Raw genomic sequence first — 26,391 nt, 5'->3', positions numbered from 1 at the left:
ATGAGTAAGGGAGGAGATTTCGTGGATGAGCAGATTAGTTGCCAGTAAAATTAAGATATTCTCACAGCTTTCCTGTCTTATAATGTTCATACATATTTGGAAATAAAGAATGGGCAGATGGTTCTCATGAGATACATCTGGAAATAACAGATACCAAAGCTGAGTGTGCGGGTATTATTCGGATAGGCTAAGGAGAGCGGCACGTTGCCAAAAGTTTTGCTGAAGGATACCACCATGATTGATGAAGAACAAGAACAGCACGAGGGAAATGTATCCTTCAGGTATGGACAGGAATTTCCATGGGTGTGTGAGAGAATTTAAATATCCATTCCCTTTCCATATTGTCAGAATTCCAGGATATGGGTAGTTTGTGGTAAATTCAACAGATTTAAAATCCCTTTTTCCCAATACTTCAAAATTACAACTTTTAATAACAAAAACAATTGAAAAAGTCCCATCAGTTCACAGATCCTCTTGAAGGAGCTGGGGGTAGGCCTCTTCTCACAGGTAACCAGTGACAGGACCAGAGGGAATGGCCTCAGGTTGCTCCAGGGGAGGTTCAGGCTGGCAATGAGGAGCCATTTCTGCTCAGAAAGAGCAGTCAGGCACTGGGACGGGTTGCCCAGGAAGGTGGTGGAGTCACCGTCCCTGAGGGTGTGCAAGGAGAGGTTGGGCCTGGTGCTTAGGGACATGGTTTGGTGGTGACATTGGTGGTAGGGGGGTGATTGGAGCAGGTGATCTTGGAGGGCTCTTCCAACCCTAATGGTTCTGTGATTCTATGAACTAACGTATATGGACACAGGGGGAAAGGGTTCATTTCCAAAACATGCACAATTTCAGCAGAGAAAAGGCTGGATGAGGTTGAGTCTGAACGTGCTCAGAGACCTGAGAAAGCAACGGGGATGGATGAGGAGGAAGAGAAGAGAGCGACTACATCCAACGTGGGATTCCCATGGGAAAGAGCCCTCTCACAAAGCACTCCCCAGCTGGTATCTCCCCCAGCGAGGATCCAACACGGGGCTTGTAACAGGGGTTCATCGTGCTGGAGGGACTGTGAAGAGAAAGAGAGAGGGAGGCACAGAAAGGAACCTCTCTCTGTCCTCTCTCTCATGGTGTGGGTATAGCCAGGTATTTTTGGACCTGAATGCTCCTCTGAGCATTTTACCAGTGTGTATACATTGTAACCGTAGTTAAACTGTGTCAGGATGGAGGGAAGTTTGAATGAACATACCTGTAAATGTAGATTTGTAAACGTACGCCCCAAAACTAAGAAATGAAAGAATATTCCTAGCCACATTTCATACTATATATTCTGGACCCTGTAATTTGAAAGTTCAGGAAGTACACGGCATTTCCCATCAACCTACAGAAGTCCAGGACTTTGGAGCAAGGCAGATTCCAAATCCTCTACTTTGGGACCTCCTGAGAGGTCGGAGGGAAGCCGGACTCACTGCATTGCCATACAATCTACAACGGAGGGATCTTCAGATGTTTCTTGCAGCTGGACCAGTCCCCTTCAGTATGACGACACACAAATCCCTGGTGCAGTCATTTTACAAACCACAGCCTAAGTTTTCAAGATGCTTCTGCTCTTTTAGGCTAAACTGCTACATATTTTGGACTTTCTGAGTTGAGCCACTTTAAAAGCAAGTGAATCCCAACAGTTACTGAGCTGCATCACTGCATCAGGGTTAAGCTTTGGTCTTGTGCCTGAAGTCCCTGACAAGACAAACTTTCTCTTTCTGACCTCTAATTTTATCAGAATAAGAGACCACAATGCCAATTCATCGCTGGGAATACAGTAAGAATTCAACCCAATTAATACTGACAACTCTCTCTAGCTATGCAATTTATAATCACCTTAGAAGCAAGCTGCTCAGCATTTCCTGGAAGAATATTCCTGCTCCTGGGTTGGAAGCATTTTCTGAAATGAAAGTCAGTATAGCACTTGATGCTGTTAAATAGATCCAGCACTTTTTTTTTTTTTTTTTCTCCCTTCTTTTCTAAAGCTCAGTATTTGTTAGATTGCAAGATCACTTTAGCTTTCAGATCTGGCAGTGGTTTTGACATTAACATTTCAGTGTCAAGCATCTTTACAAAGCACATTTAAAATCTCAAGGTGAGTGTTGATGGGCTTTTTGAACAACAATTAGCATTGCTTCCCTCATTAGGGACGAGAAGCATATTCTGTTTTTCAGCCATTAAGTAAGGAAACTGGATGCTAACAGCTCTTCCTGGTGTAATCTGAACAGTGAGCCTGTGAACCTTAAAGGACACTGCATCCTAAGTATTTCTAAAAGCTTAATGCACCAGGAGGTTTTTTAACTGAAATGAATAATAGAAAACAACAACAAATCTTTGGGTGGTTGAAAATTTAATGCTAGTCCTATTTGTCTCCTTTAACTGAAAAATAAAGACTTAAATTATTAAAAGTCACCACTATTATTTCACTGCAGACTCATCAGTTAAAAAAAGAACTGCAACACTGTAATTTTCAGATAAAATACATCCAAACATACGTGGGGGACATTAGGCAGCTTATAAACCATTCTGTACAAAGACAGGAGTTAATGGCTGTTTTTGTTCTTATCCCTATCTCACCATTTCACAGTGCAAATGAAACCTATGAATGGACATGATTTTTGCTTTAGCATTTGAATGAAATTAAAATGAAAGGACCTGTAAGTATACTTAATGGAAACACACAACAACAAGGCTTTATTGGAATGCTCAAAAACGATTTTTAACTTTCTGTCGAGCGCCAGCTGAGGAAAATCAGAATATGCATAAAGCAAAACCATGAAATTTCAGCCTGTCTCCAACCTATTTCACTTCATATAAAAAGTAACCCCTTGAAACATTTTATTGAGCAGTGTTGCATATATTGCAGGAAAAAAAAGGTAGGCTTGTAGAATAGAAGAAACAGTTTTAAAGTAATTTACAATGTAACTTACTAAAAGTGCATAATTTAAAGAGCTGAAGGAAAACATGGTATTCAATTTAGAATTAATACTGTTTAGAGAGCACTTTCTGATCTTTTTCCTTTAAACAATTAAATATTTTTATATGCAAAATAGAAAGTTGGCTACTTTTGAGGTAGTTTGTTCCTCTTGCTACTTGTTCGTCCTGAAATCCATATGCATCACGTTCTCTTTTCCATTTAGTACTTTTTATCTAGTTGCAATTTGTAGATTTTTTCTTCATTACATGAAGAAAGGGAAAAACACCTTCCATATTTACCTTTCTACCTTACCTAGAAGATCACTCAGTAGAAAAATAAATAAATAAATAAATTCTTGATGAACAGAAGGGAGATGGGTAAATGTGCTTGCATTACTCAAGATAAGATTCATATATGTGCAAAATCATTACTCTAAAATCTTTATTATGGGAATTGAGAAAGCAATATACAAACATTGTGCCTAAGCACCAGGAAAGAGAGAAGCACCTAACCCAGTGCTCTGAATTGCTTTGTGGAAGCACTCTAGGATAGCTTCAGTCTGACTGTGTGAATACATTTGTTGGCATAATCTGTAATGGTTTCGAAAGTACAGGCACTCTCCCATTATACTGTACCACCAACCAAAAGAAAATTATGTTTTCTGTGCAGTCAGTCTATTTTGTGAGAACACTGCTACCAACTTGGATGGCAAAGCAGATTGTTTTTGCCTTTAATTCGTTTTCCTTAAACTGCCAACACTGCAAGAGAAAGCTCTAGCTCTGAACTAGCTCTGGGCACCCAGGACAGCAGAACTGTAAGGTAATGAAGACCTCCTCACATGCAGCTTACGAGCTTAGATTGTGAAGAGCTTCAGCACCTACCCAATCTCTGTGGCAGAAGCAAAGCTTTCCTAGACTGAGTAGTACCTGGTACCTGGTAGTAGTCTCCTGGTACTGAGTTGTGCTACCTTTGCAACTCCCCCCTCACACCTTCTGGTTCATCTTCTGGTCTTCTCTGACTGGCTACGGGTAGTCTCTGAAAATAAATGTGACTGCAAGCATATTCAATAACAGAGTCAGACGCTCAGTCCATTTTCTGTTCTCTACTTACATTTTATTACAGACTAATATGAAATCATTTCATATTCATACTTGAATTGTTTTAATTACTCGTGAGCAAACTTAAACCAGTCTTGAATGTTTATATTTATTGCAAGCAGATCCATGTCTCCTGCTTATATATTCTACATAAGGATCCAAAATGTGACTGAATATAAACAAGTTATATTTGGTTATCTACAGAAATTAAAGTTAAAAATAGCACTGAAAAGAAACTTTACAGTAATGTATTCACACATTGACTCTTCAAAGCAAATAAATGAAGTGGTATTGGATAATCTAAACATTAGATTTGAAGGCTGATTTATTTTCAAATAAATGCACCTATAATTGTACAATTAAAAACGAGTGTCGGTATTTGGTGCTGATGACTACAGACATCTTAAATGTTTAATGCACAGAAAACTACCCCCCAGCCCCCATACAGCACTTTCGCAGATTCTACTTTACATTAGATCATGAAAGGACATTTAAAATGCAGCGTGTACATTGCACAGAATTTGCCAGAGACAACGCATATTAAAATTCTGTGAATTTTCATAAGGTAAAAAATTAAAGCTATATAAACTGATTTTTTTAGATTATTCTGCAAAGTAGAATCACGTACTTTTTCACTTTCATAATACTTTCACAAATTTCCATTAAAGCTTTTTTTAACAGAGACAGTAGCATGAGCACAACGATCCCACTGGCTTCCAAAAAGAAAAGTAGTGCAGTTGGCTCAATTAAGCTATTTTTAACTTTTATATTTGCAAGCCAGTTGGGACTAGACAGGCTAATGCAAGCAAGAAAGTAAACTGTAAGCTTTTATATTAAGTGGCTGAACAAACAATTATTGTACATTGTAAAATAAAAAAGATCCATGTCTTTTGCCACAAGCCACTGCAGAAAATATATGGACTTCAGTGGCTGGAAAGCTTGAAATACTTTCTAAGTCTTCACATACATTTGGTTAGCGCTTACCAGTTTCAAGACATTTATAGAAGCAGTTATGGAGACATTATGCTGTTAAAGCTGCAACAATTTAAACAAGGCGAGTTAGGAAGTTATATAGATTTTTATACTTTTCCCCCTTAATTCTTATAATATATAAAAATCTGTCTCCTCTCAGTGCCCCATCCATAATAAAACATTCAAATTCATTTTGATCTAACTTCTACTTTTTCATCTTTGAACTTTATGATCCATTTACAGCGAAACTCCAAGTTACCACCTGCTGCAGTGGTCTAGTTTGCATGGCAAGAGTAACAGGGACTGAAGCAAAAACATAGCAAGAGAAACCGAGTTGATGTCATTTGTTTTTTCCATTGAACGGTCTATTTTAACAAACAGTACCAACTTTTAAAGGTAAAAGTATTGCTAAATCAAAGCAGAAACTTCCACTGAAATTCAAGCATTCTTCCTCCTCCAAAAAATGAACATGGTCGGCTAAATATTCCCAAGCACTTATGTAGGTGTTTCGGCTGAATAACATTGACAATAATTTCTAAGTGCTGGTTTACATGAAGTTTGCAATGAACTGCTTTGTTAGTAGGCAGAACAGGAATGCAGCATTTTCGAAAGCATCAAGCAAAAATCTCCTTATTTAAGGCTAAAAGATGGAACTCAGTAAGTAAAAAAGCAGGAGGCTTTATAGAATAGAAAAGCTAGCAGTAATAGCACAGCACAGAAAGTATATCACTCTACTTGCTGCAATCACAAATCCCAGCAAAACATGAATGGTTTAGGTGACACTGACAGAGCAACAGACCTATATTTCTAATTTAACATTCATTAGAATTTTAACATTCAGCCACAACTCCACTCTAAGCTAAATTTAAGTGGCCCAAACTCATAAGTATAAAAAAAGCCTTCAAAACATATACTTAAAAAAAATAGAAATGGTGTGTTAACAAATGTATGCGTAAAACAGATTTATAAATAGCTACAGTATGAAAAATATTTCAGTGCAAAGGCAATTTTAAGATTTCTAAAAAATACATTACAAATAATTTGTTAACTACACACAAGAAATTTGTCACTGCTACCGGTATAAAATTTATACCCATATTAACTTTTTTTTTTTAAAAATATATACACCAGTGTTTTATGTAGGGGACGGTTTGAACTGACCAACATTCAAGTATGCAATGGCGTATATATGTACACACACCCACACCCACATACATATGTATGTATTTCAAAATGTTTCTGCGATGAGGACATTCTTTGAAACTTAAAAGTGCTACATGTTAAATGTTAAAGATACCTTCATTTGTGGTGCTCACCATTAGCCTTTTTTAATCCTCTTTCCCTATCTTTGGTATAATGAAAATTTCACAACTCACTTTACAATCTGTTTGTCCCAGGGCATTTTCAATATTTCATTGTTGAACTGGAAAGTCACTCAGAGTAGTGTGAGGAGCACTTCCTAGTAAGTTGATGGATCTTTTATTAAAAAGTAAATTGTTGAGTAAATTATTTTGTCTCAACTTTTTCTTTTTTAAATGCAAATAGGGGAAATATTTTTTATCCACCAGCCTTGTCCATTAAACAGACAACTAACAACAAATTTTTTGTTTTCACATTGCAATACATTTTTAGCTAATATCCTCCCAGAATTATTTAATGACCGTGGTTATTAACCAGTTATAAACATCAGGCTAAACTAGACTGAAATCAGATTACTCCTTCAGGTAGTTTTGCACCCCAAAATAAAACACTGGACTAAAGAAACAAGACGAGAACACAGCTAATAGTTGAATTAGTGCAAGGTAACATATATGTAGCAGAGAAAACAGGTACAAGTTGGCTGTCGTACTTGAAGTATTTCAAACAGAATCTTTGTGGTCCAACTAAATTCTATCACAAGTGTGTTTCCATGTTAGTAATAGCCGTGTGCCACCTACTGGTTTGCTTGCAAAAGGTAATGGCTGGGTACTACTTGCTTTGTAATGTATCTACTGAACCAATCAGCTTGTATTCAACCACATAATTAGAAAAAAAATTAAAAATAAAAACAACCAAAAATTAAAAGGATGCATCCAGATAGTAAAATATGCTTATTTGGAAAAATAGCCTTTTTTAAGAAAGAAAAAAAAAGACAAAAAAAAGCTCAATATATAATATTTCCTACTATGCATACTTTAAATTTACAGAGAGGTAAAAAGTAGGAATACTGGTTACCTGCATCTCTGACAAATTCACAAGGACATTTGAGGCAAAATGCTTACATTCAGTTTTTGAGTAGATAGCAACATTGGTATCTACCTATTGAACAGCCAACTTGACTTCAGATAGCGTGCACATACAGTACACAAGGATTGTTATGCCTATCTTTCTACAGGGGGAAACTAACTGAAAACCATACATAGCCCTGATTTGGCCACTTACAAGGAAGTGAACATTAGAGAGTGTTTCTTGAAAGCAGATTTGCACAGAGGAAACACCAGTTTGTTCTATAGAAAGAGCAAAGAAAGAAAAAGGACAGAGGAAAATCAGAAACAGCACTTATTAAATATGCTTTAGGAGACTTTCATTGGAGATAACTGAGGTCATCGTTTCTGGCTGAAAATTAAAACTGTTGATCTCAAAATGTAGGTCACTGACTGAAACTATACACTTCAAGTAACAAAGAAAATGACTAAAGATGACAGAAGCAATAAATGCACAGAAGTCTTGACACAGGATGAAGAGAAATTTTAGTGCTACCAGTCTCACAGTACCAGACTGTGCAGATTGTTCATTGCTCCAGTAGTTCAAAACATAAAAAGAGGCCTATCGGCCTGGAAGGTTTCGTACTTCCAGCTCTTGATCCTGTTTGTCTGAACATTACCTCAGACAGCAAAAGCCACGTATAGTTTAATATGTGACATGTTTGTTTCCTGAAAAAAGAAATAAACAAAGGTACAGTTTTTAAAGGCTTGAGTTGGTGTTCTGTCATACAGATGTTTCCAAACCTGACCCACTGTAGTGGTAGCCTGCACTGGAACGACAATGCTTATTTGAATAGCCAAAGACAGATGGAAGTACTGAATAATCAATGCCTCTCCAGTGCGTAAACATCATTTTTTTAGAATGAGAATTAGACCTTCTTGCTGGGGAACTGCTGCAGTCATTGCTCCTATATCTTGGGCTTTTCAGACAGGCAAGAGGTGTGAATTCCGAGATGTGGTCCCGGCAGTGCCTTGATGCATTCTGTAAAGGAAAAAAAGCCAAATACACAGTAAAGAGATGACTTCGGAGCTAGGTCTAAACTTGCGTTCTTTACGTCCTTGGTATATTAATGCCTTTCGCTAAATCACCACTTTGGCTATTTGCTTCATGTGAAGGTAAAATCCCTCTTTCAGCACGATTAGTTTTATATTAAGACCTGAAGAACTAGGCATAATTTTACATATAATCTCTAAATTCGACAATGGGCTCTCCAGAGAACAGATGATGACAGAGAGGACTGCTTCCATGTTGACTTTTTTTTTTTTTTTTTTTTTTTTTAAATCAGGTTTGTATTTCCTTCTGCAGTCTCTTTTGGTACATCTTATCTCAGAACTTTTTTAGTCAGGAATTGTTAGGGGGAATTTCAAGACAGAAAAGGTTCAATACTTTGTCCTGTATTTCCAAAGAGAGGGAATTCTTTACAGTTGGTTAGTGCTAATACAGGGACATTCCAAAAGACTCATTCACTTGCTTTGTACTTCTAAGTAATACCAGATTTTGGACTTGCTTAGGTTTACATGTAGCATGAGGTACATGCAGGCAGTTTATACCACACATCATAGCACCTGGTCTCATAACTTGGTCTAATTGTCCATTCAAATTTATCTGTACCACATGATCACCCCACACTGGCAGAATTGGCACCTCACCTCAGGAAATATTCAGGACTATGCTAATAGCAGGGTTACATGACAAGAAGCTGGAACGTGTGAACAGACTGAAAAATAATCGGCACAGCACTGTCCCCAGTGAGTTTATCTACTGTCCTCATTAAACGCTGTGTATAATTTCCAGGCATAGGGATATGGAGGTTATGTGACAATATTTAAGATAATAATGTATTCTCAGCATGATTCAGACCTGTGTTATCAATCACCCTCTCCATGAATACTGTATCAACTAGCTAATACTCCACTCTTAATCACTGCCTTCCCTCTTTCCCTGTTAACATTAACACGGTAGCAGAAGGTAGAAAATCCCAAAATAAATATTAATAACGTAGTTTAAGGAAGTTTGCCTACTTTCAATGCCAATCAAAGGCTTGAAATGCTACTCTTACATAACCAAGAGCATGTAGAAAGCTTTCTAATGACAGTAACTCTTGGAATAGAGTCAGCAAACTCTACCAAAATACTCACTAACAGTGAGGCCTCGATTCTTTTAAACACACATATAGATCAAATACCAACATTAGTATAGAAAAAAATAGGTAATTGGGTAACAGATCAGCAGACTTTATTTTGGAAATGTCAGAGGGAGTAGTCATAGGCTGTGTAACTTATTTTTCCTATTGTTCCAGCTATAAAATAAAACATTTTAGTTACTGCGTTTCTACAAATAAAATGCTATTTTTTCTATGCATAAAATGTTGGGTTCCAAGGCAAAATATTTCAGTCTGCCATGCCTGACTTAGGGTCCTACTCACAAGTAACTTACTTCCTCTTATATAGTTATCTTCCTGCTTTACTGTCCACATTTGTTCTATACGTTTATCCAAAAACACGAGAGATGACAGATAAACTGCTAATGAGAGATTTACTTCTGACTTCATGTATTCTACACCACGGCATGATGTGAGTACACTCTGCAATAATAACTGCAGTTCTTACCAAACAGATGTTAGGCAATACCTATACATGACACAATGTATGAATAGGACTTTAATATGGGTGTATTGATTCATGCAGACATGTTGTTCTGCCTTACATGGGTGCCTGGGACAAAAAGAGCTTACCTGTATCGTGGAATATCTTTTGCAAAAACTAGTCTCTCCAAGTAAAACGTAATGATTTTGTATCGTATTGATAAATTAACATCAAAAACTCTGGAGGAAACAGTTGATTTGTAAATAGCACAGAAAGAAATCAATCCAAACTGGCAACACGTACAGTACTGTTACCTAGCTTTGATCTAATTATGTCTCGGAAGCTGAAAGAGTTCCTTCAAGAAGTGGCCCATCGCTGTTCACCAGTGCATTTAGGGCTGCTCTATGTCTCATACTCTTCTGCAAGGATGAGGAAAAACAGTGAGACTCTTGCTGAATACAGGAGAGAAATGTGAATGAATGGTGCCATTTGGTACATTTATAACTACTGTAGCAAGGTCCTGTAAAGTGACATATTTTCTGATAGATCTAAAAAGGAAAGGTTATCAGACTAAAACAAGGCTTCTATTTCTTGCTCCTGAGGTTAATCCTTTGAGACACACTGAGAATGTTTTAATTCCATTTTGAACTCTTAAAAATGCTTAATCACTCTCAAAAGCATTTAAACTGTACCATGACTAAGTACCATGGGCTGTGTGTCCTCCCCGCTGACAATAACCTGCACTGAATGAAGGAGCTCTCCTGGATATGATGATGTGACAGCGCTGTACCTGGACCAGTGCCCTGTAGGGCACGTTGCAGCCATGCTGGTCCAGGATTTCCTTAAGGTCATCTCACCCCGAGCCAGTCCAGGCACTCCAAATTAAGGAGCAGATGTCCCGCTGCTCTGCCCTCCAGAACAAGAGGGTCGCTGAAGGGAGTGCTACATGAGAAGGTGATGGTGCCAGTGCTGATAAAGGCTGACTTACAACTTAGTCATTACTACACGGTGAAAGAGGGCAGGAGAGTTACTAAGGTAACTTCTTCAATGGGATTTAAATATTGCAACAGCGGGACCCATTTCTATGGGATTCAGATATTGAAACAGCAGGGCACATTTCTTTATTTTCCACAGAAGAGTAGCCCAACACAAGACAAAGGCAGCAGTTGTCTATCACCAGGTTTCTAAGAGGCCTGTGCAGTTGTTTAACAGCAGCTAAGCCCATTGAGGAACAGAAGAATGATGAGTCCCCAGAGAGGCTTCCCCAGGCAAAAGCACCACTGTGGGAGCAGCAAAGGGTAGAGATGCCATACCGAGGCTCATGGGCTGATCTTGTGACTGAAGTGAAAGCGAAGTAAAAAAAAATCAGAAGCGAAAAGAAAAAGAAACATATTTCTTAAAAAGGGGTAAAAACATAGAAGTTATTTACAACTTGTAACTGAAACACCTGGTGTTTCAGCTAGAGAATAGCTGGGACTACAAAAACATTGCCAAAGTGACAATTAAAAAAATGCAGAGAATTATTTAAAGTGAATTTATATTTTCCATATAAAGTGGCCAAGCTTCTCAGTTTATTAGAGAGGGATAAAGAAAAAGGAAATATTTTCAATTAATATAGGCTGAATATTAAAAAAGCCCTATTGCTTATTGAAAGTTAAGGATGAAAGAAACCTTAAAGCTGCATAATTTCCAGTTAGAACACAAAACTCAGCTTGTTTCATTGAGTCAAAGAGTCACTGGGACTAAGCATGAGACAGACGTGAGCAGGTTTTGACCTGAATTAACAAAAGACAACTGATTCCTCCAAAGCTTTTGCAGAATTAACATTTTAGCACAAGAAAGACGGCAGCTTGTGTGTATACAGAGATATATACACACATACATATATGTACATATATGTATGCATATACACACATATACATATGTGAATGTATACGTGTGTATATATGAAAAGATCTTTCAAAAACCACAGAACTAGACCTGGAATGATTAAAAACCTCTGAATGATAATGATGGTAAACAATCACTGACCCCACTCTGGAGTGACTCCAGATAATTGAAAAAGTTAGAAGTGTTAGCAATTACTTCAAAGGCTTTCTGCGATCTGACTGCCTGAGCAGAACTAGTTTAGTAACCTGGGAGGTGACGTCTAGCCCTACGTTAATCTTGCCAACTGTTCCAGAAGCTCTTTATTACAAAGAAGATTATATAGTTTATAGGAATGCAGTAAGTTTAAAAACAGTTACAAGCTTACTTCAAACCGATCCTAAGGCTCTTAAAAGCCAATTTTATTTAGAATTTGCAATAGTGAAAACACCTTTGTGTATTTTCCCTCTGACTTAAACAATTACAGTATTTTTATTGACTATACATTTTTGAACAAAGAAAGAAAGAATGTGTATTTTTTTTTATCTTAATCAGTTAAAAGATAAGGATATAAAATCTGTAATGGATACCAAGAGTCTCCTAGTATTAAGTCAAAAGGAGCTTTCCTGTAGACCACAGTAAAGCCAAGATTTACCAGCTTTTCTTCTACTTTTATATTAAATTGTCATATATTTCTGCATCTTGAGCTTTTTTATTTTTAGAAAGAAGTATAGAATTTCAAAAAATGGAATAGAAGGAAAGCTTGATTTGAAAATGCATGCTAGAAACAACTTAGTGCAAAGAAGTTGCATTTTCAGCAGGGCAGATATATTAATATATTCCAAAGATTGCTTAAATCGTTTCCAGCACCATGTTTTCTGTATCAAGATAGAACATCAGCATTATCAGAATTATTATGCTTTGCGTGGCAACTATTCTGCTTAGAGATTTACAATGCAAGCACAACATGCATTCACCTACAGATACACAAATGATTCAAATGGGGCCTAAGAATCCTAGATTCTTGAGGCAGAAACGCTTTGTAAATTTCAGTAAAATCAGTGAAAAAAACGTTAGTGATAGTGACAGATTGTGACAATGACTCATACAATCTTTGAGATAAATAAACAGGTGGAAAAATCGGAATTAAAAAGTATTTTTTAAAGTATACGTGGTGTGAGTCAGAAATGGAGATAATGAATACGGTAAATAACTTCTGATGATAAACTTTTTACTGTCTTTTGAATGAAATGGCCGAGCATGCAGAAAGGCAGAAAAAAAGTCACCTTTTGTTCCATTAGAAACTTAGACTGCTTGAAGTCTGAGAAAGCATAAAGATGGTGGACTGCTCAACAGAAAGGCACTGATGTTTAGTCTGATTTCCCCAGAAGATTGTAGGAAGTAATCGTGCACATCATTTACGTTTAAAGCAAGGTAGGAGTTATTTTGACAAAGAGGTTTGGAAGACAGACAGAAATAAAGGGAGATAAGAAGAAACACAAGGGATATATCTGGTTAAAAGTCAAAGATTCTGTTAAATATTAAAAAATCAATATCGCTAGTGTTAAGCCCAAAGTCTGCCTTAAAATTGATTCCTTTTCCAGCACTAACATATAATCTTGGTGAAATTCCTTTATCTGGGGCTAGGTTTTTGCATTAATCCATGCACATTCTCTCTCTTTAGACTTAAATTAAGCATGCAGAACCTGCACCAAAATCAACTTGCACAAGTAGCACATATGACAGAGACATCTATTAAAGACACTGAAACAGAAAAATGCTAAAGGCTGATCTGCCTTTTTTTTCGTGCTATTCTGTACTCTTTTTTCTTCTGAAGTGGGGCATTTAATTTTAAAGTTAAAAACTTAAGTTTTAATACATGTTGTTTTTTTTAAACAGGCACAGCATCAGTATTAGTTTGCTAAGATAGTATTATATTCTACAGATAGCAAAACATGAATGTTAGTATGAGTTCACTACATATTCCTCACCAACATACTTGGTGGTAATATTTATCACATTTGGAAATATTTATCAGATTTATTTTAAGTGTGTGAATTAAAGTTTATTCAACAATAAACGCACATGCAGTTGTAGAGTCCCTTGGTACAGAACTACAACTGCTTGTGTCAACCCTAGATTTAAGGGGACTTCAACAAAATGACATGCTCCTTTCCTACCAATTTTGATCTTAGCTTATTTTCGCTTTTTTTTTTTTCCATTTTAGATAACTATGCTCAGTTTGCATGGTAAATACTAAAACATCTGTATTAGAGATTACTTAAGGAAGTAAAATATATTTGCCTGCTTTAAAAATTACTTCAATTCAGGGGTGCAGGCAGTACCCCTGGATACTACTCCGTGACAGCAGGAACAACTGCTGTCCAGGCTGATTTAACTGCCTCCTACCTACCCTCACAAAGACCCCAACCCCCTTATACCCTTCTTATTTCCTCAAACCAGGAATCACGTTGAGCCATATAGCTGTCTCCCACCAGCCTTATCTGCTGATTTCCCAGTGGCTGCTGGTACAGGGGTAGAGGTGTCACCCCAGGGTTCAGGTATATACCACCAAATAAATAACAGGCAGCTTATTTCACCATACTGGTTGATGAAAGAAGTGACTGGTAAACATCCAGTGACATACATCACAGATAGGGAACCTCTCTTCTAATCTTGTCTCTAAACTTGAGAGGGCTAATTATTAAAGGTAATGACAGGACAAGGGGAAATGGTTTTAAACTAAAAGAGGGGAGATTTAGATTATAGGTTAGGAAGAAATTCTTCACTCAAAGGGCGGGGAAGCACTGAAACAGGTTGCCCAGAGAGGTTGTGGAGGCCCCATCCCTGGAGGTGTTCAAAACCAGGTTGGATGAGGCCCTGGGCAACCTGATCTAGTGGGAGGTGTCCCTGCCTATAGCAGGGGGGTGGAACTAGATGATTTTTAAGGTCCCTTCCAACCCAAGCCATTCTACGATTCTATGATCTGTGATACAAATAACTACCTCTACAATGGAAAGTATTTTACCTGGATTCTTTCTGTTGCTGTAGGCCACAACTGTCTGCATAAGACCTTCTTGAGAACATCTGGAAGAAGGCTGACAGTTATGAGCAGAATAATACCCAGCCATGCAGGACCACTAGACAGCATTTGCATGAACACATAATACATCCTCTGATAATTGAGAAAAGGCCTGGTAGGAAAAAGATTAAATAGAAGTTACACTTCAATACACAAGAGAAAAACTGACAATGTTAAATGTAAATGTTACAGCAGTGATGAAATACTAAAGGTTCAACTTCCCAGTTTGTGGGAATTCATCCATGCCAGTTTTCCCAAAAGGACATCTAAATAATCACTGACTAGAGAGAACTGTTTTCCTCTTGTCTGCCAGGGTGTAGGTAGTATCAGGCTGTCCTCTGTCCTCCATCCCAAGCTGCCTCTCCCTAACAAAGATAAACTAAGGTACATCCTATCCTGTTCATACACTTCCAATTACTCCTCATCATGCTCCAGATATTTAACATCTTTCTTCTTCCTACGTTCCCATCCACTCCCTCGTGTTTTTTCTGTCATGCACTCTTTCATATATATCCTCTGAATGAGTCTTGTAGACCACACCTTTCTTCACCTCTCTCATACCTCAAGCACCCTCAGACAACTCTGATGGTCTCATGTTAAGCACTTTAACCTATTCCCCATGTTTTTATCTGCCCCCAAGTTCAATGCCCTCACTTCCATATTTCCCTGCATCTTCATGGCAGTTATATGGCCATTAAAATTCTATCTTTGTACAACAATGGAAACCAGAGGCATGTTTACTGAGAACAAAGTTCTTGACTGATCAGTTTGTAGAAATACTGCAGTATAAATCCCTCCTACCATCAGGGCAGTTTTCTACTAGTTCCCAAAATTTCACAGAAGTCCGTGCATTATAAAAAGGTAGAGCTGAACCACATCATTGGATGTAAATAGCAACATGCCTAATACCCAGCAAGACTGGCTGGAAAACATTAGCAGGGAAAGTCTGCTACTATTTCTTCTACAGATCATTTTCATTCTGATAATGATGCAACTGAGCTCTGGCTTTACTGCCAAAAAAGGTTGGACAAGTTACTCATTTGGAAAGGACACACTGAAATACAAAACTTTCCTCCAGGTCACTCAAAATGTTTACTTCTGTATACAAAGTTGAACAATTCCAGCAGAAGAGATTAAAAAATATAACCTTGTAACTAGGCCCTCTCTATAGGTGAGAAATGCAAATTCAACTTCCTGATGGCAATCAGGGACAGTAAGGATCTGAACCCATGTTTCAACTAAATCTCCTTCCCCAAAATTTCAGTTTCAAGAACACAGAATTTTTAAAATAGAAAAAAACTCACCGAACTTCAACATTTTCAATCAGCTATGGACAAGAGTTGTATTGTTTCTTAAAAAGCTTATCAACTGTAGAACAAATACCTGAATCTACTTTTCTAAACAACTCGGTAATTAATGAGCTCAAACGTACGGCTCCTGCTAATCCACACTGCCTCAGTGTTGGTTTGACTCCCTTGCTCTAGTTTAGGCCGCTACAGCTTGTTCCCTCCAAGACAAACCCACTCTGTGGGTGGCTAGCCCCAAGCAACACAGACTTGGCCTACTTGGCTCGGTGACATTTGGCCTCAGAGAGAGAGCCTCAGCTACTTGAACTAATCATTGGACTACTTTTAACTGATACCACTGAGATAGGTTTAATGGCAGTCTGAGGTCAGATATTCTCCTCTTACTCTAACAGTATTTTTAGAAGCTTTTCAGTGAAAGAGTAGCTGAGCATTCTGTAATTACCATTACTGGTGTGTTTAAAATGTGACTGCTATTAGGATTTCTGCAATATATAAAAGCTAGATTGAATTCTGTGTGGAAAACAACATGAAATGTGTAACAGGTTTATGCTTCTGAAGTAACATTGCAATACAATTTATATTAGGGTTCATACCAAATAATTCCTCCCCAGAGCAGAGAAAAGACAATGTAGAATAGTAGTGATCCCCAGATCATGAAGTGATTTATCCACGTCCAATAGTGTGTATCTAGTGCAAGCTGAAAAGAACAATACAGTATATGGTGTTATTACTATCTAGAAGCAACAGAACACTTGGAAGTCAAATGAAAATGACACCTTTTGAAAAAAGGTAAGGATTCTGCACTGAATAGGCTGAAAAAAAGATGGTTTTGTTTTTCATTTTGAGCAGAGTTAAAAAGGCACAGATAGCAAAAACTGTATGTAAACTAATACCTTCCAGTGTATGGTTGTAGAGAGAAACTGGTATTAATAAGTAGCAATGAGAAAGCTCTAAGAAAGTTTCAATGGATAAAGCATACAATATCTTACCTTTAATGTAACCGTGAATACAAGCACAGTAAACACCAGTGTCCCAAAGGTCCAGTTTCCGAACATCTATAAAAAATGGTTCAAGACAGTTATAATAGGCTACATCTTCCACCACTTCATGAGTTGTCCAGAATAAACCTCTTAAATATATGTATTACTTTGTACCAGGAACTGACACTTAACACAACACTGAATTCTTGTATGATCTAGTGCAAATTGTTTCGGTTTCTTGCCCTTGTGTATGTATACACACTTTGTATTTCACAGCACTGTATGGGATTTGCGGAAGTGTGCTGAAAAAGCTGGTCTATGTGACTGCAAGACTGCAGTGAAAAATCCTGGTGATCGTGGGAAGGACCAGAGAACTGGAAAAAGCCCACCAAGTGGAGAAGAAGCAGCTGATTCACCTGAAAGCAGGGATGCTATTCAGATGAATCTCTATTATTTGGTGAAATGGGCTGACTAACCTCAAACAGTTCATCAAATGCAAAAGCAAGACCCCGCACTTGGAACAGATTAATCCCATGAACCACTGCAGGCTGAGATCAACTGGCTAGAAGGCAACTTGACAGAAAAGGACCAAGGAGTCTTAGTTGGGGTGAGCAAGTTGAACAAGAGTCGAGTGTGCCCCTGCAGCGGTAGAGGCCGACCTCATAAACTTGGCAAGGTAGCTGCCAGCAGGTAAAGGGAATTGATTCTTCCTGTCTATTCAGGACTCATCAGACCACATCTGAAGAACTGCATTCATTTTGAACTGAAGATAAGAAAGACTCTGACATACTGCAGCAAGTCCAGTAGAGAACAACCAAGATGATGAAAGAGCTGGAGCACATGATGAATGAGGATGAGGGAAACAGGCTTTCTCAACCCCTTACGGAATCTTGTTGCTATCTTCAACTGTCTGATGGTTGGATACAGACAAGACATAACGAGACTCTTCTCAGAGATGCAAAGTACCAGGAGGAGACAAAGCAGATCTCTTCAGCAACAAGAAAAATTCTGCTTAGGTATTAGGAGAAATGTTTTCACCATGAAGGTGGAAAAACATTGGAACAGGTTGCCCAGGAAGGTTATGGAATCTGCATACTCAGGGATATTAAAAATTTGAGGAGAACTGGGCAAGACCTTTAGTAACTTGATTTTAATTAACCCTACACAGAGTAGGGAGCTGAATGGCATCACCTCTGGAGTTCCTTCCCACCTACATTATTATACACAAGCTCACCCAGTGTTAGATGACAAGGGATCCACAGGGACAAGCAATCATACAAATGTCCTGCCTTGGGAAAAACTTTGAACGGAGATCAAAGCCCTCCACAGGACAGAAATCTGTAGGTAACCTGCCTGAGATAATCTGATCAAGCAGGAACAGGAAATTATTTAAAAAAACAAACTAACAACTGACTGAAATATTCATTATTCTGAGTATTCATTTCATTACTTTAAAATTACTCAGTATGAGACCAAGTGTACAGAGCACATGATGAAGTGCAGAAAACCTTCAGTATTTTGATCTGAGTTTTACTTAAAATATATAATACAATTCTTTAGTAGGCTCATGTCCATGCCACATTATTTTATGTGCCCTACAATAATCAGTGTGGTTAATATCAGGAATCTGTTTCGAGAACCTGAAATTATGCCAACATTTACTCAATTTCTTCTGGCACTTAGACTTTACAATACTCTCATGCTGAATCTGGCATCTCTTGAAGAGCCCAGTGTCAGTATAAGTTTCTGCACATTGAACAGATATTTCAGTATTTTCAGTAAAAGCTGCAAGATTAGAAAAAAAAATGAAAAAAATTTCCTTGTTCTATCAGGCTAGCTAGAAGGCATTAGGCTGCAACCTAACACTTCACCTACCCATGTTTTTGGCTCAGAAAATGAGGTCATAGCACAGGGACTGCTTTCAGACACCAAGAGTCTGCTAATTTGGCATAGAAAAAATGTAAGCAGAGCAACATGAGATGAAGAGAGTTAAAAAATCTGATGGAATTTTCAGCAATGAATCTCTCAAGATACTGTTCACGTCTTCAGGCTGTGAATCATTCTTTTATGTTTGTTTGGTAACATGTAGTTTATTAGCAAATATTTTTGTGTGCTCTGCTCCCAGCCTTCCCAAGACTTTCCCCCTCCTTCTGTGGCTGTATTTGTTTTATCTTCCACATTCCCATTCATCTTTCTTCTCACCTCTCTTCCCTCCTGTTGTTTTTTTCCCCTTCTGGTAATCCTTTTAACTTAGTTTTTCCTATCTGTCTCTGAACCCATCCTAACAATTATGTTTAAAACCGTCTGTATCAAATGTTGAAATGACAAAGTCACACAGGATGTATTACTCTATGAGTAAACTGTGATGACATTTACAGTCTGCAATCACTTCTGTGGTGCCTTTGTTTCTTCTTACCTTCCTTATGCAGTTGGTCTCTGACTATATGGTTTTACAACACCAACAATGATGTCATATACAAAGTGGAACTTCATACAAAAAGCATTGTTGCAAATTAGTAACAACTGATAAGAGAGAAATCTTTGGTATCTTAGTTTTGTTTCCCAGGAAATGATTCAAGTAGGCATTTATGAAGTAAATTTCAGTGACTGAAAGCACACTATTCAGTATTCTAGCAACATGACTCTAAAGACTGCAAACTGTTTCAAACAGATTTTTAAATACTGAGAAACATCCTGAGGGATTGTGTTTGGAAGCAACCTGAACGGTATGCAAATTTTAGTGTGTTACAGGGTGCAATTTAAATAAAAGACTTCCTACTAGATACGCAAAAACGGTGATCAGTTCACTTCTGGAGGGAAAGACGATTTTCAAATTTTTGCTTCAGCACCCATTTTAACAATTTGGAACCTAACTTGAATCATCTTGTATCATTTAAGGTATTAGTGTTATCTTCAGCCCTTTTGTTCCTTTTTCTGCTTTCTGCCTTTGCCTGTTCCATAATAATGCATTGTTATGGTAAATCTTTCAAATCCTCAAATCTTGTCCTGCCTTTTTCCAGACTTAACCATAATTTTAACACTTGGAAATAACTATCGACATCCACTAGCACTCATGTTTGTATGAACTCACATACTTATCTCTATTCCTGGACACTAATATCTTCAAGCTTTTAAATCTAAAACTGGAACTGTAAATCTGTACACTTCGTACACACAAGCATGCATGCTGAAAGATATTGAATTTTTCTAACTCACTCTGACACTCAGGAGTCAGAATGTCTCATCAAAATACATTTTACCATCAAATATTAACATGGGTGTCTAGTTCTAGACATAAACATTCAAAATTTGGAATTAGGCATTAGTGCTAATTTAGAGCTTCTACAAGAACTAGATTTAATACATGCAACAGAAATAGACTAAAATTTCAAAACGGAACACAGAATACTTGTGATACAAGCCGCTTATAAAATTTTGTACAGATATGAGAAGACTGACTTCCAGGACTACAAATATGAGCTGATGTAGAGTTTTGAATAACTAATAGAACATAATGGTACCAGAAAAAGAGGTGCTGCAGGGTACAGTTATGTCTAACAGACAGTCATTCAGTCCTTAGAAAAGCTATCGTCCTTAACAAATGTTCTCTCACACACTAAAAGTTCATTTCATCACACTAAAAGTTCATTTTATCGATAGATGTCACAAAGATGGCATTTTATGATATTTGAATATTGGTTTTCTAGCAAATGTATATTTTATACATAGGCAACAAAACTGTGCAGTTTATTTTCTCTCTCACTTTGAGGGTCCTTTCTAAGACTATTCAAATATTTTATAGCATAAACCGTAGTAAAATTTCTATAGCAGAGTTAGCAACAAAATGTAGGTTCCAGAAAATTATAGAACAAAATACCAAAATGCAAGGAAGCAAAAGGCCTTTTATTTTTGAAAGTTTTTGGTTCTTTATTATACTTCATATACCTTAGTGTACGTTGTACTCTGTATAAGTTCTTTGTATTTTAAAAACATTTAAAGTAGCAATAAAGAGCATTTCTATTTATAGGTTTAAGTGCTATTGTAAAATAGTTATAGGAAATAACTAAACTGCTCTTTAGTTAGCAGTTTAATTAAAGAACAGTGAAAGAAATGGGTATCATGACAAATCCACAGTAGTCTTACCATGTGAGTGTTGGTTGTCATTAGCTGAGTATAGGAAGAGAAGCAAGTAGCAAAAGGAAAAAAAAGCACACAAATAAAATAGACCAACATATCAATGGGTAAAATAAATAAAATGCAAAAGGTTCTTAAAATTTGCATTGTGATTGCAAAGCAAGTAAAGAGAGATCATTAAGAGAGATCATTTTCAGCTGCCATATGTAATAATTAATTAAAATATTTAAAAAACTTGTCATATTTAAGTTTTTATGATAATTCATAACTGTTCTACCAAGAGTTTTTTGATGTGTTAATCAGATATTCATCAGATGAATGTTAAGCATAAAACAGAAAGGTTACTACATAAATTCTGAAGGAATTCTTGGACTTTCTGATATATATTTCTCCGAAGTTGTATCTAGTGCTATGCCTGTTTACTGATACACAGTATTCCTATTAAATAATTCAGATTTTACTAAACAGATATCCCATCTATCTCACCATAACTCATAAAATATTCATGATGACAGAACACACTTGACATTAAAAAATTACCTTTGATCGACACTAAGTGTAACACTAACCTGTCCATTGCTGGTCACAACTGTGTTGTCAAACAAGAAATAGGCACCGAAGAAAAATACCACAGCATCAAACACTCCTAGGAACGTCCAATAAATAAATGCACGCCAGCGCAACAAAGCATTCTTGGCAACATCTCTGTGTAAAACAAGATATATGCATTCATAATAGCATGTTAAAAAATAAACTTAGACAAACAATATCAAATTGTTTTTGAAGGAAACACAATTAGGAAATCTTACGCGAAACTGCCACATTTCACCATGACAACCATCTACCACTCCACATCAAAATCCTTCCTGAATACCTCCTTTTTCCTTTTTTTTTTTTTAAATTTAATTTTTACTGAACCCTTTTAACTGTTGCCTATAGTTCTGCTTATTCCAACTGCATTATAAATTGTTCTGCACACATTTATTTTTCTATTTTTTTTACAGAAAGTACCTGCTGTGCACATGACAATCTAGTGTGGACTGTAAATAAAAACACTAGAGGTCTCTGGAGACTTTGCTTTGTTTCCCACGGGATACTTTTACACAGAGCACTGCAACAAAACAAAATACTAATTTTATGTGGAACATGGAAAACAAGGATTTTGCAACTGAACTGAACCCTTAGGTCAAATTGCATTTCTTAAATGTTTTCCCACAAAAAAATACACGGATTAGTCAAAAATAGAACTGTTCACTGCCACATATGTTCTTATTACAGAAAAATTTAAATAGTAGAAGTTTAGTTCTGGCATACAGAAAGAGTATATATCAACTTGCCATTTACCATAAAACACAAGAGAGTAAATCAGCACACAATTAAATGAAAATCCTGAATTACAGAAATCTCGCATAGTAGCTAGAAATACTTACTATGAACCAAAGTTTTCATCACATGTAGTTTAAAAACTGTGTCTGATGACCAGATTATGTCATTTATCACTGTATGCTATCCCAGTAAATTAGTAATATGTAGTGCAAAACCGTATGTGGTTAACTGTAACCTTGACTGTCTTAGAACAACTGCACTATTGCCCAAAACAGCTTGGCGATAAACTGTTAGATATCAAAAAGGCAGTGTTTTTGACCAAATAGCCTCTGTTAAATTTCAAAAAAGAAAATGAAAAATCTTCCAAATTACCATTTCTAAACTGAAAACACTTAAAAAATAAGAAAGAAATGAGGGGGCTGGTGTTGGTTTGACAATAGCATCCTTTGTTCCTCTTCCATTTCATAGCTAAACAGTATCTATGCACTGATTACCGGTTAGGCAGCTTTTACCTCTTTCCAGAAATGTTTGCTCTTTGATTATCTAGTGTTACCACTCTCTAAAACGCACTGGTTTTGCACAAGAATAAAAAAAAATGGACACTGTTCCTAATTTAGATGGTTACATGCTGTTTATTACATGCAGGGAACTGTTTTTCAAACGGTTAAGAATCTAAACCAGTCACAATTTTAATGCCCACTAGCGAGTAAGAAATATGTAGACAACAATGCTGGAATAGAATATTCCACAGAATATAAAAAATGATAAAACACTTTAACTCACAGTCTTCTTTTCTTTCTGAATAAAACATGTATATAATATGATTTCTTTAAAAAAAAAATCTATTATTCTATTCCCCATGGTTGGAGGAAATAAACAGTATTAAAATAAATCACATTTTGATTCGTAGAACAGTAATTTATGTTCTCAGTAACATTATGAATGGTGTGGCTTGCAGTATATAAATATACATGTTAAAAACATGCACCTAAACTAGTTTATAAACAGTACATGTGGCCTTCAACCCTTCTGCTGCAGTCTACCTGATGTTGTATTGTACCTTGTGGTACAGAAATCCTGAGGACTTTGGTTATAACAGAGATAGATTCCACAATTGAATAGTCAAACTTTGGGGTCTAATGCATTAATTTTACCTGTATAAGGAAGGCTCTTTCTTGAGTGTGTCTGCACTGACATGTTGTTCCATTAGACTGTACAGGAGGATAGGAAGGGAAGTGAAGCTGATATTGTACAGTGTTAGATACGCAGTATCATATAAAGGCTGTAGATGGAAAAGAATTAAATCAGCTAGTTTCGATTTTAAAACAATCCACTGAATTACACTTGATTTAAAATGAATGAGTCGATTTTTTTCAGAAAAACTTACTTATAAGGGAGAATACTGATTTCTCTCCTAAAAGATGGTACTCTTCTGGTAAACAATTGTTCCCTTTTTCTCTATCTTTATGCATTTATTTTTTTTTCATTTCAACTCACTGAATGACGCTATTTGTCCCGAAATAGTAGTTCGTATGTGTACACCCCAGAAAAGATGACTCTGTTCTTTTACATTCTGAATTCTAAAAATGAACTGCTAGTTCAAATACTTACCTTTCAGGATTGCCTCTGTCTGTGATTGATAAGTTTAAACCTAATGGACCTTACAGGTTCCACAGAGATTACACATGGACTAACTGTTTTTGTTTTTCTGTTATTTTTTTACTTTGAAAGAACATTGCTTTTAGGATAATTCATCAAATTAATTTCTGTAACTTAAACTGCCACTAAAAATCATATGAATCAGAAGTGATACTCTTCTTTTTACAATGTGTAAACTAACCTAGAAATTTTATTGGCTGCATAGGTACAGTGTCAAAGGCTCCATTTGTTTAAAAAATGACAAAGAAAAAATTCAGCAGTGAGGTAAAAAAGAACAACACAAAAACACTAACCTGTTGTGAAAACCCACAGAAGAACTGATATAAAAACTGAGGAAAAATGAAGCAGACATTCTGAAAGATAAAGTGACACAGTTATGAAGTGAAATTTAAGCACAAATGTATATGCTGTGTAATAGTATAGCTATGCATATTACAGTTTTGTAACACCAGTAACAGTAAACACTGCAGAAAGAGTAGAAAGAGTTGCATTCATTAAATATCAACACCATCTTACAGTAATACTGGTAAAAATACTTAAAATATTTTGAAAGAAAACTCACATGACTACAGTTTCAGAATTCAAAGGCAGTGAATTTGTTATGCAGGAACGCAGTTCAGTTAAGGCAAGGCAAAACAAGATGCAATCCACAGTAGGACACAACTTGTGATAAGCAAGGATGTTTATATTCTGCTTAGCAGAGTTCCCAGCAAAGTAATTTTTAAGATGTTTCTAGCTGTGACCCAAACTTCATCACCTCCTAACTATAGATTCAATCAAACACTGAGCTTGAATTATCCTCTGAAACTTCCTTTCTATAATCTTCCATTGCTTACTGAAAGAACTTTGATTGGATCCCAACATTTAGATGTAATAAAACTATTTAAAAAAGGGAAAGCACATTATAAACTTTCTCCACCCACACTAACCCAATGAATTTAGAAACTAACATAAATTAAGTTCTGCTAAATTCTCAAATACTACTTGCAATTTGATTTAAAAGGCCACTGTAGAGAAAACCAAGAAGTTAATGAAGTCAGTGCTGGAGTTTTTAAGAGAGAAAAGGCAAATTTCATTTTTAACCATAGCACTGATTACAGAATGCACTTATATAAAAGATCCACTTCATGATCTGGTTAGCAACAATAATCCCATTTCAATTTTGCATCTGGAAGTCAACAAAATCCCTTAATGGAATTACAGCATTTTGGTACCATTGACTACATATAGTTAGATATTATTATGTGTATTTTTGAGATTCACATATTTATAAGAAGCATTCTCCTACCTTATAAAAGAAGTATTGCACAAGTTCAGATATTCTAACATAATAGAAATGCCCATGAACAAGCAACATTTTTTTCAAATGTTTAAATTTAGGTATTGCATAGTCACTGTTTCTTGCTGCTTGACGACCCTCTTTGCCAATGATTCCTTAAACAAAAAAAAGAAAAAAAAAAAAAAGATGAAGCTGTTTACTAATGGAAGATCTATTTAAAAGACACAATTATTTGAAAAACTATGAAATTATAAAAAAAATGCAATGACATTGATCTAGTAGGTGATCACAACTGTGCTTCATAAAATTCCTGAAGTAAATGCACTATAAGTTGTCTGTAAAATGCAGAATTTAATTTAGACCACCTACTTTAAAGAAGTAAGTGTTTTTGTTATTTCATTTCAATTAATACTCTAAAAAGCACACTTACCTATACCAACATGTGCTTCTAGAATCATACTGACATCATTTGCTCCATCACCAATTGCTAACGTGATAGGGTGCTCCTTTGATAACTTAATCAATTTTACAATCTAGAAAAGAAGTAGTGTTAAAAACTCATCTATGATGGCTTGGTTATTTCATGAGTATACAATTAATTAAAAATGATGAACACAAAAACAGTATTGCCCAGTCTAACCACTACACATTATGATCATAGGAGGCTCTCTGTTTTAGAAATATTTGCTACTAACAAAAGATAAATTTTATTTGATATAAACTAGTATACAACAGTCAACAAGTACTTAAAATATGTAATGCACATGTTTTTCTATCTGGATTCTTCTAACTTGACTTCCCACTTATATTAAAAATAAAGATTAAATATCACCCCACAATAATAAATAATTCAGGTTCTTGTAATATCAACAGACAGTTGACAATTCAAAGCTTGTTTGGTAAAAAAGGAAGCAATTAG

General features: G+C 36.3%; 1 protein-coding gene across 4 annotated transcripts in view; it reads right to left on the bottom strand.

The window, feature by feature from the left end:
• Positions 1 to 3,978: 3,978 nt before the first annotated feature.
• Positions 3,979 to 26,391, bottom strand: part of ATP11A (ATPase phospholipid transporting 11A) — a 125,405-nt gene continuing 102,992 nt past the window's right edge. Inside the window, exons 21-30 of one of the 4 annotated variants that reach the window (XM_082767910.1) lie at positions 25,903 to 26,005; positions 25,482 to 25,627; positions 24,487 to 24,546; positions 23,689 to 23,816; positions 21,778 to 21,913; positions 17,084 to 17,149; positions 16,688 to 16,791; positions 14,734 to 14,899; positions 10,143 to 10,258; positions 8,098 to 8,235 (exon numbers count right to left, since the gene is read on the bottom strand). In XM_082767910.1, the coding sequence (XP_082624036.1) occupies positions 10,169 to 10,258; positions 14,734 to 14,899; positions 16,688 to 16,791; positions 17,084 to 17,149; positions 21,778 to 21,913; positions 23,689 to 23,816; positions 24,487 to 24,546; positions 25,482 to 25,627; positions 25,903 to 26,005 (999 nt within the window). In that variant the 3' untranslated portion in view covers positions 8,098 to 8,235; positions 10,143 to 10,168. Of the gene's footprint in view, positions 8,236 to 10,142; positions 10,259 to 12,991; positions 13,081 to 14,733; positions 14,900 to 16,687; positions 16,792 to 17,083; positions 17,150 to 21,777; positions 21,914 to 23,688; positions 23,817 to 24,486; positions 24,547 to 25,481; positions 25,628 to 25,902; positions 26,006 to 26,391 lie in introns of all 4 variants that reach the window. The other 3 variants (XM_082767912.1, XM_082767911.1, XM_082767909.1) reach the window with 3 other exon arrangements.

Source organism: Aythya marila (assembly GCF_965140915.1).
Source record: "Aythya marila genome assembly, chromosome: 1".
NCBI classification, from domain to species: domain Eukaryota; kingdom Metazoa; phylum Chordata; class Aves; order Anseriformes; family Anatidae; genus Aythya; species Aythya marila.
The sequence above is the reverse complement of the archived record's forward strand: the minus strand, read 5'-3'. Positions and strand labels throughout refer to the sequence as shown.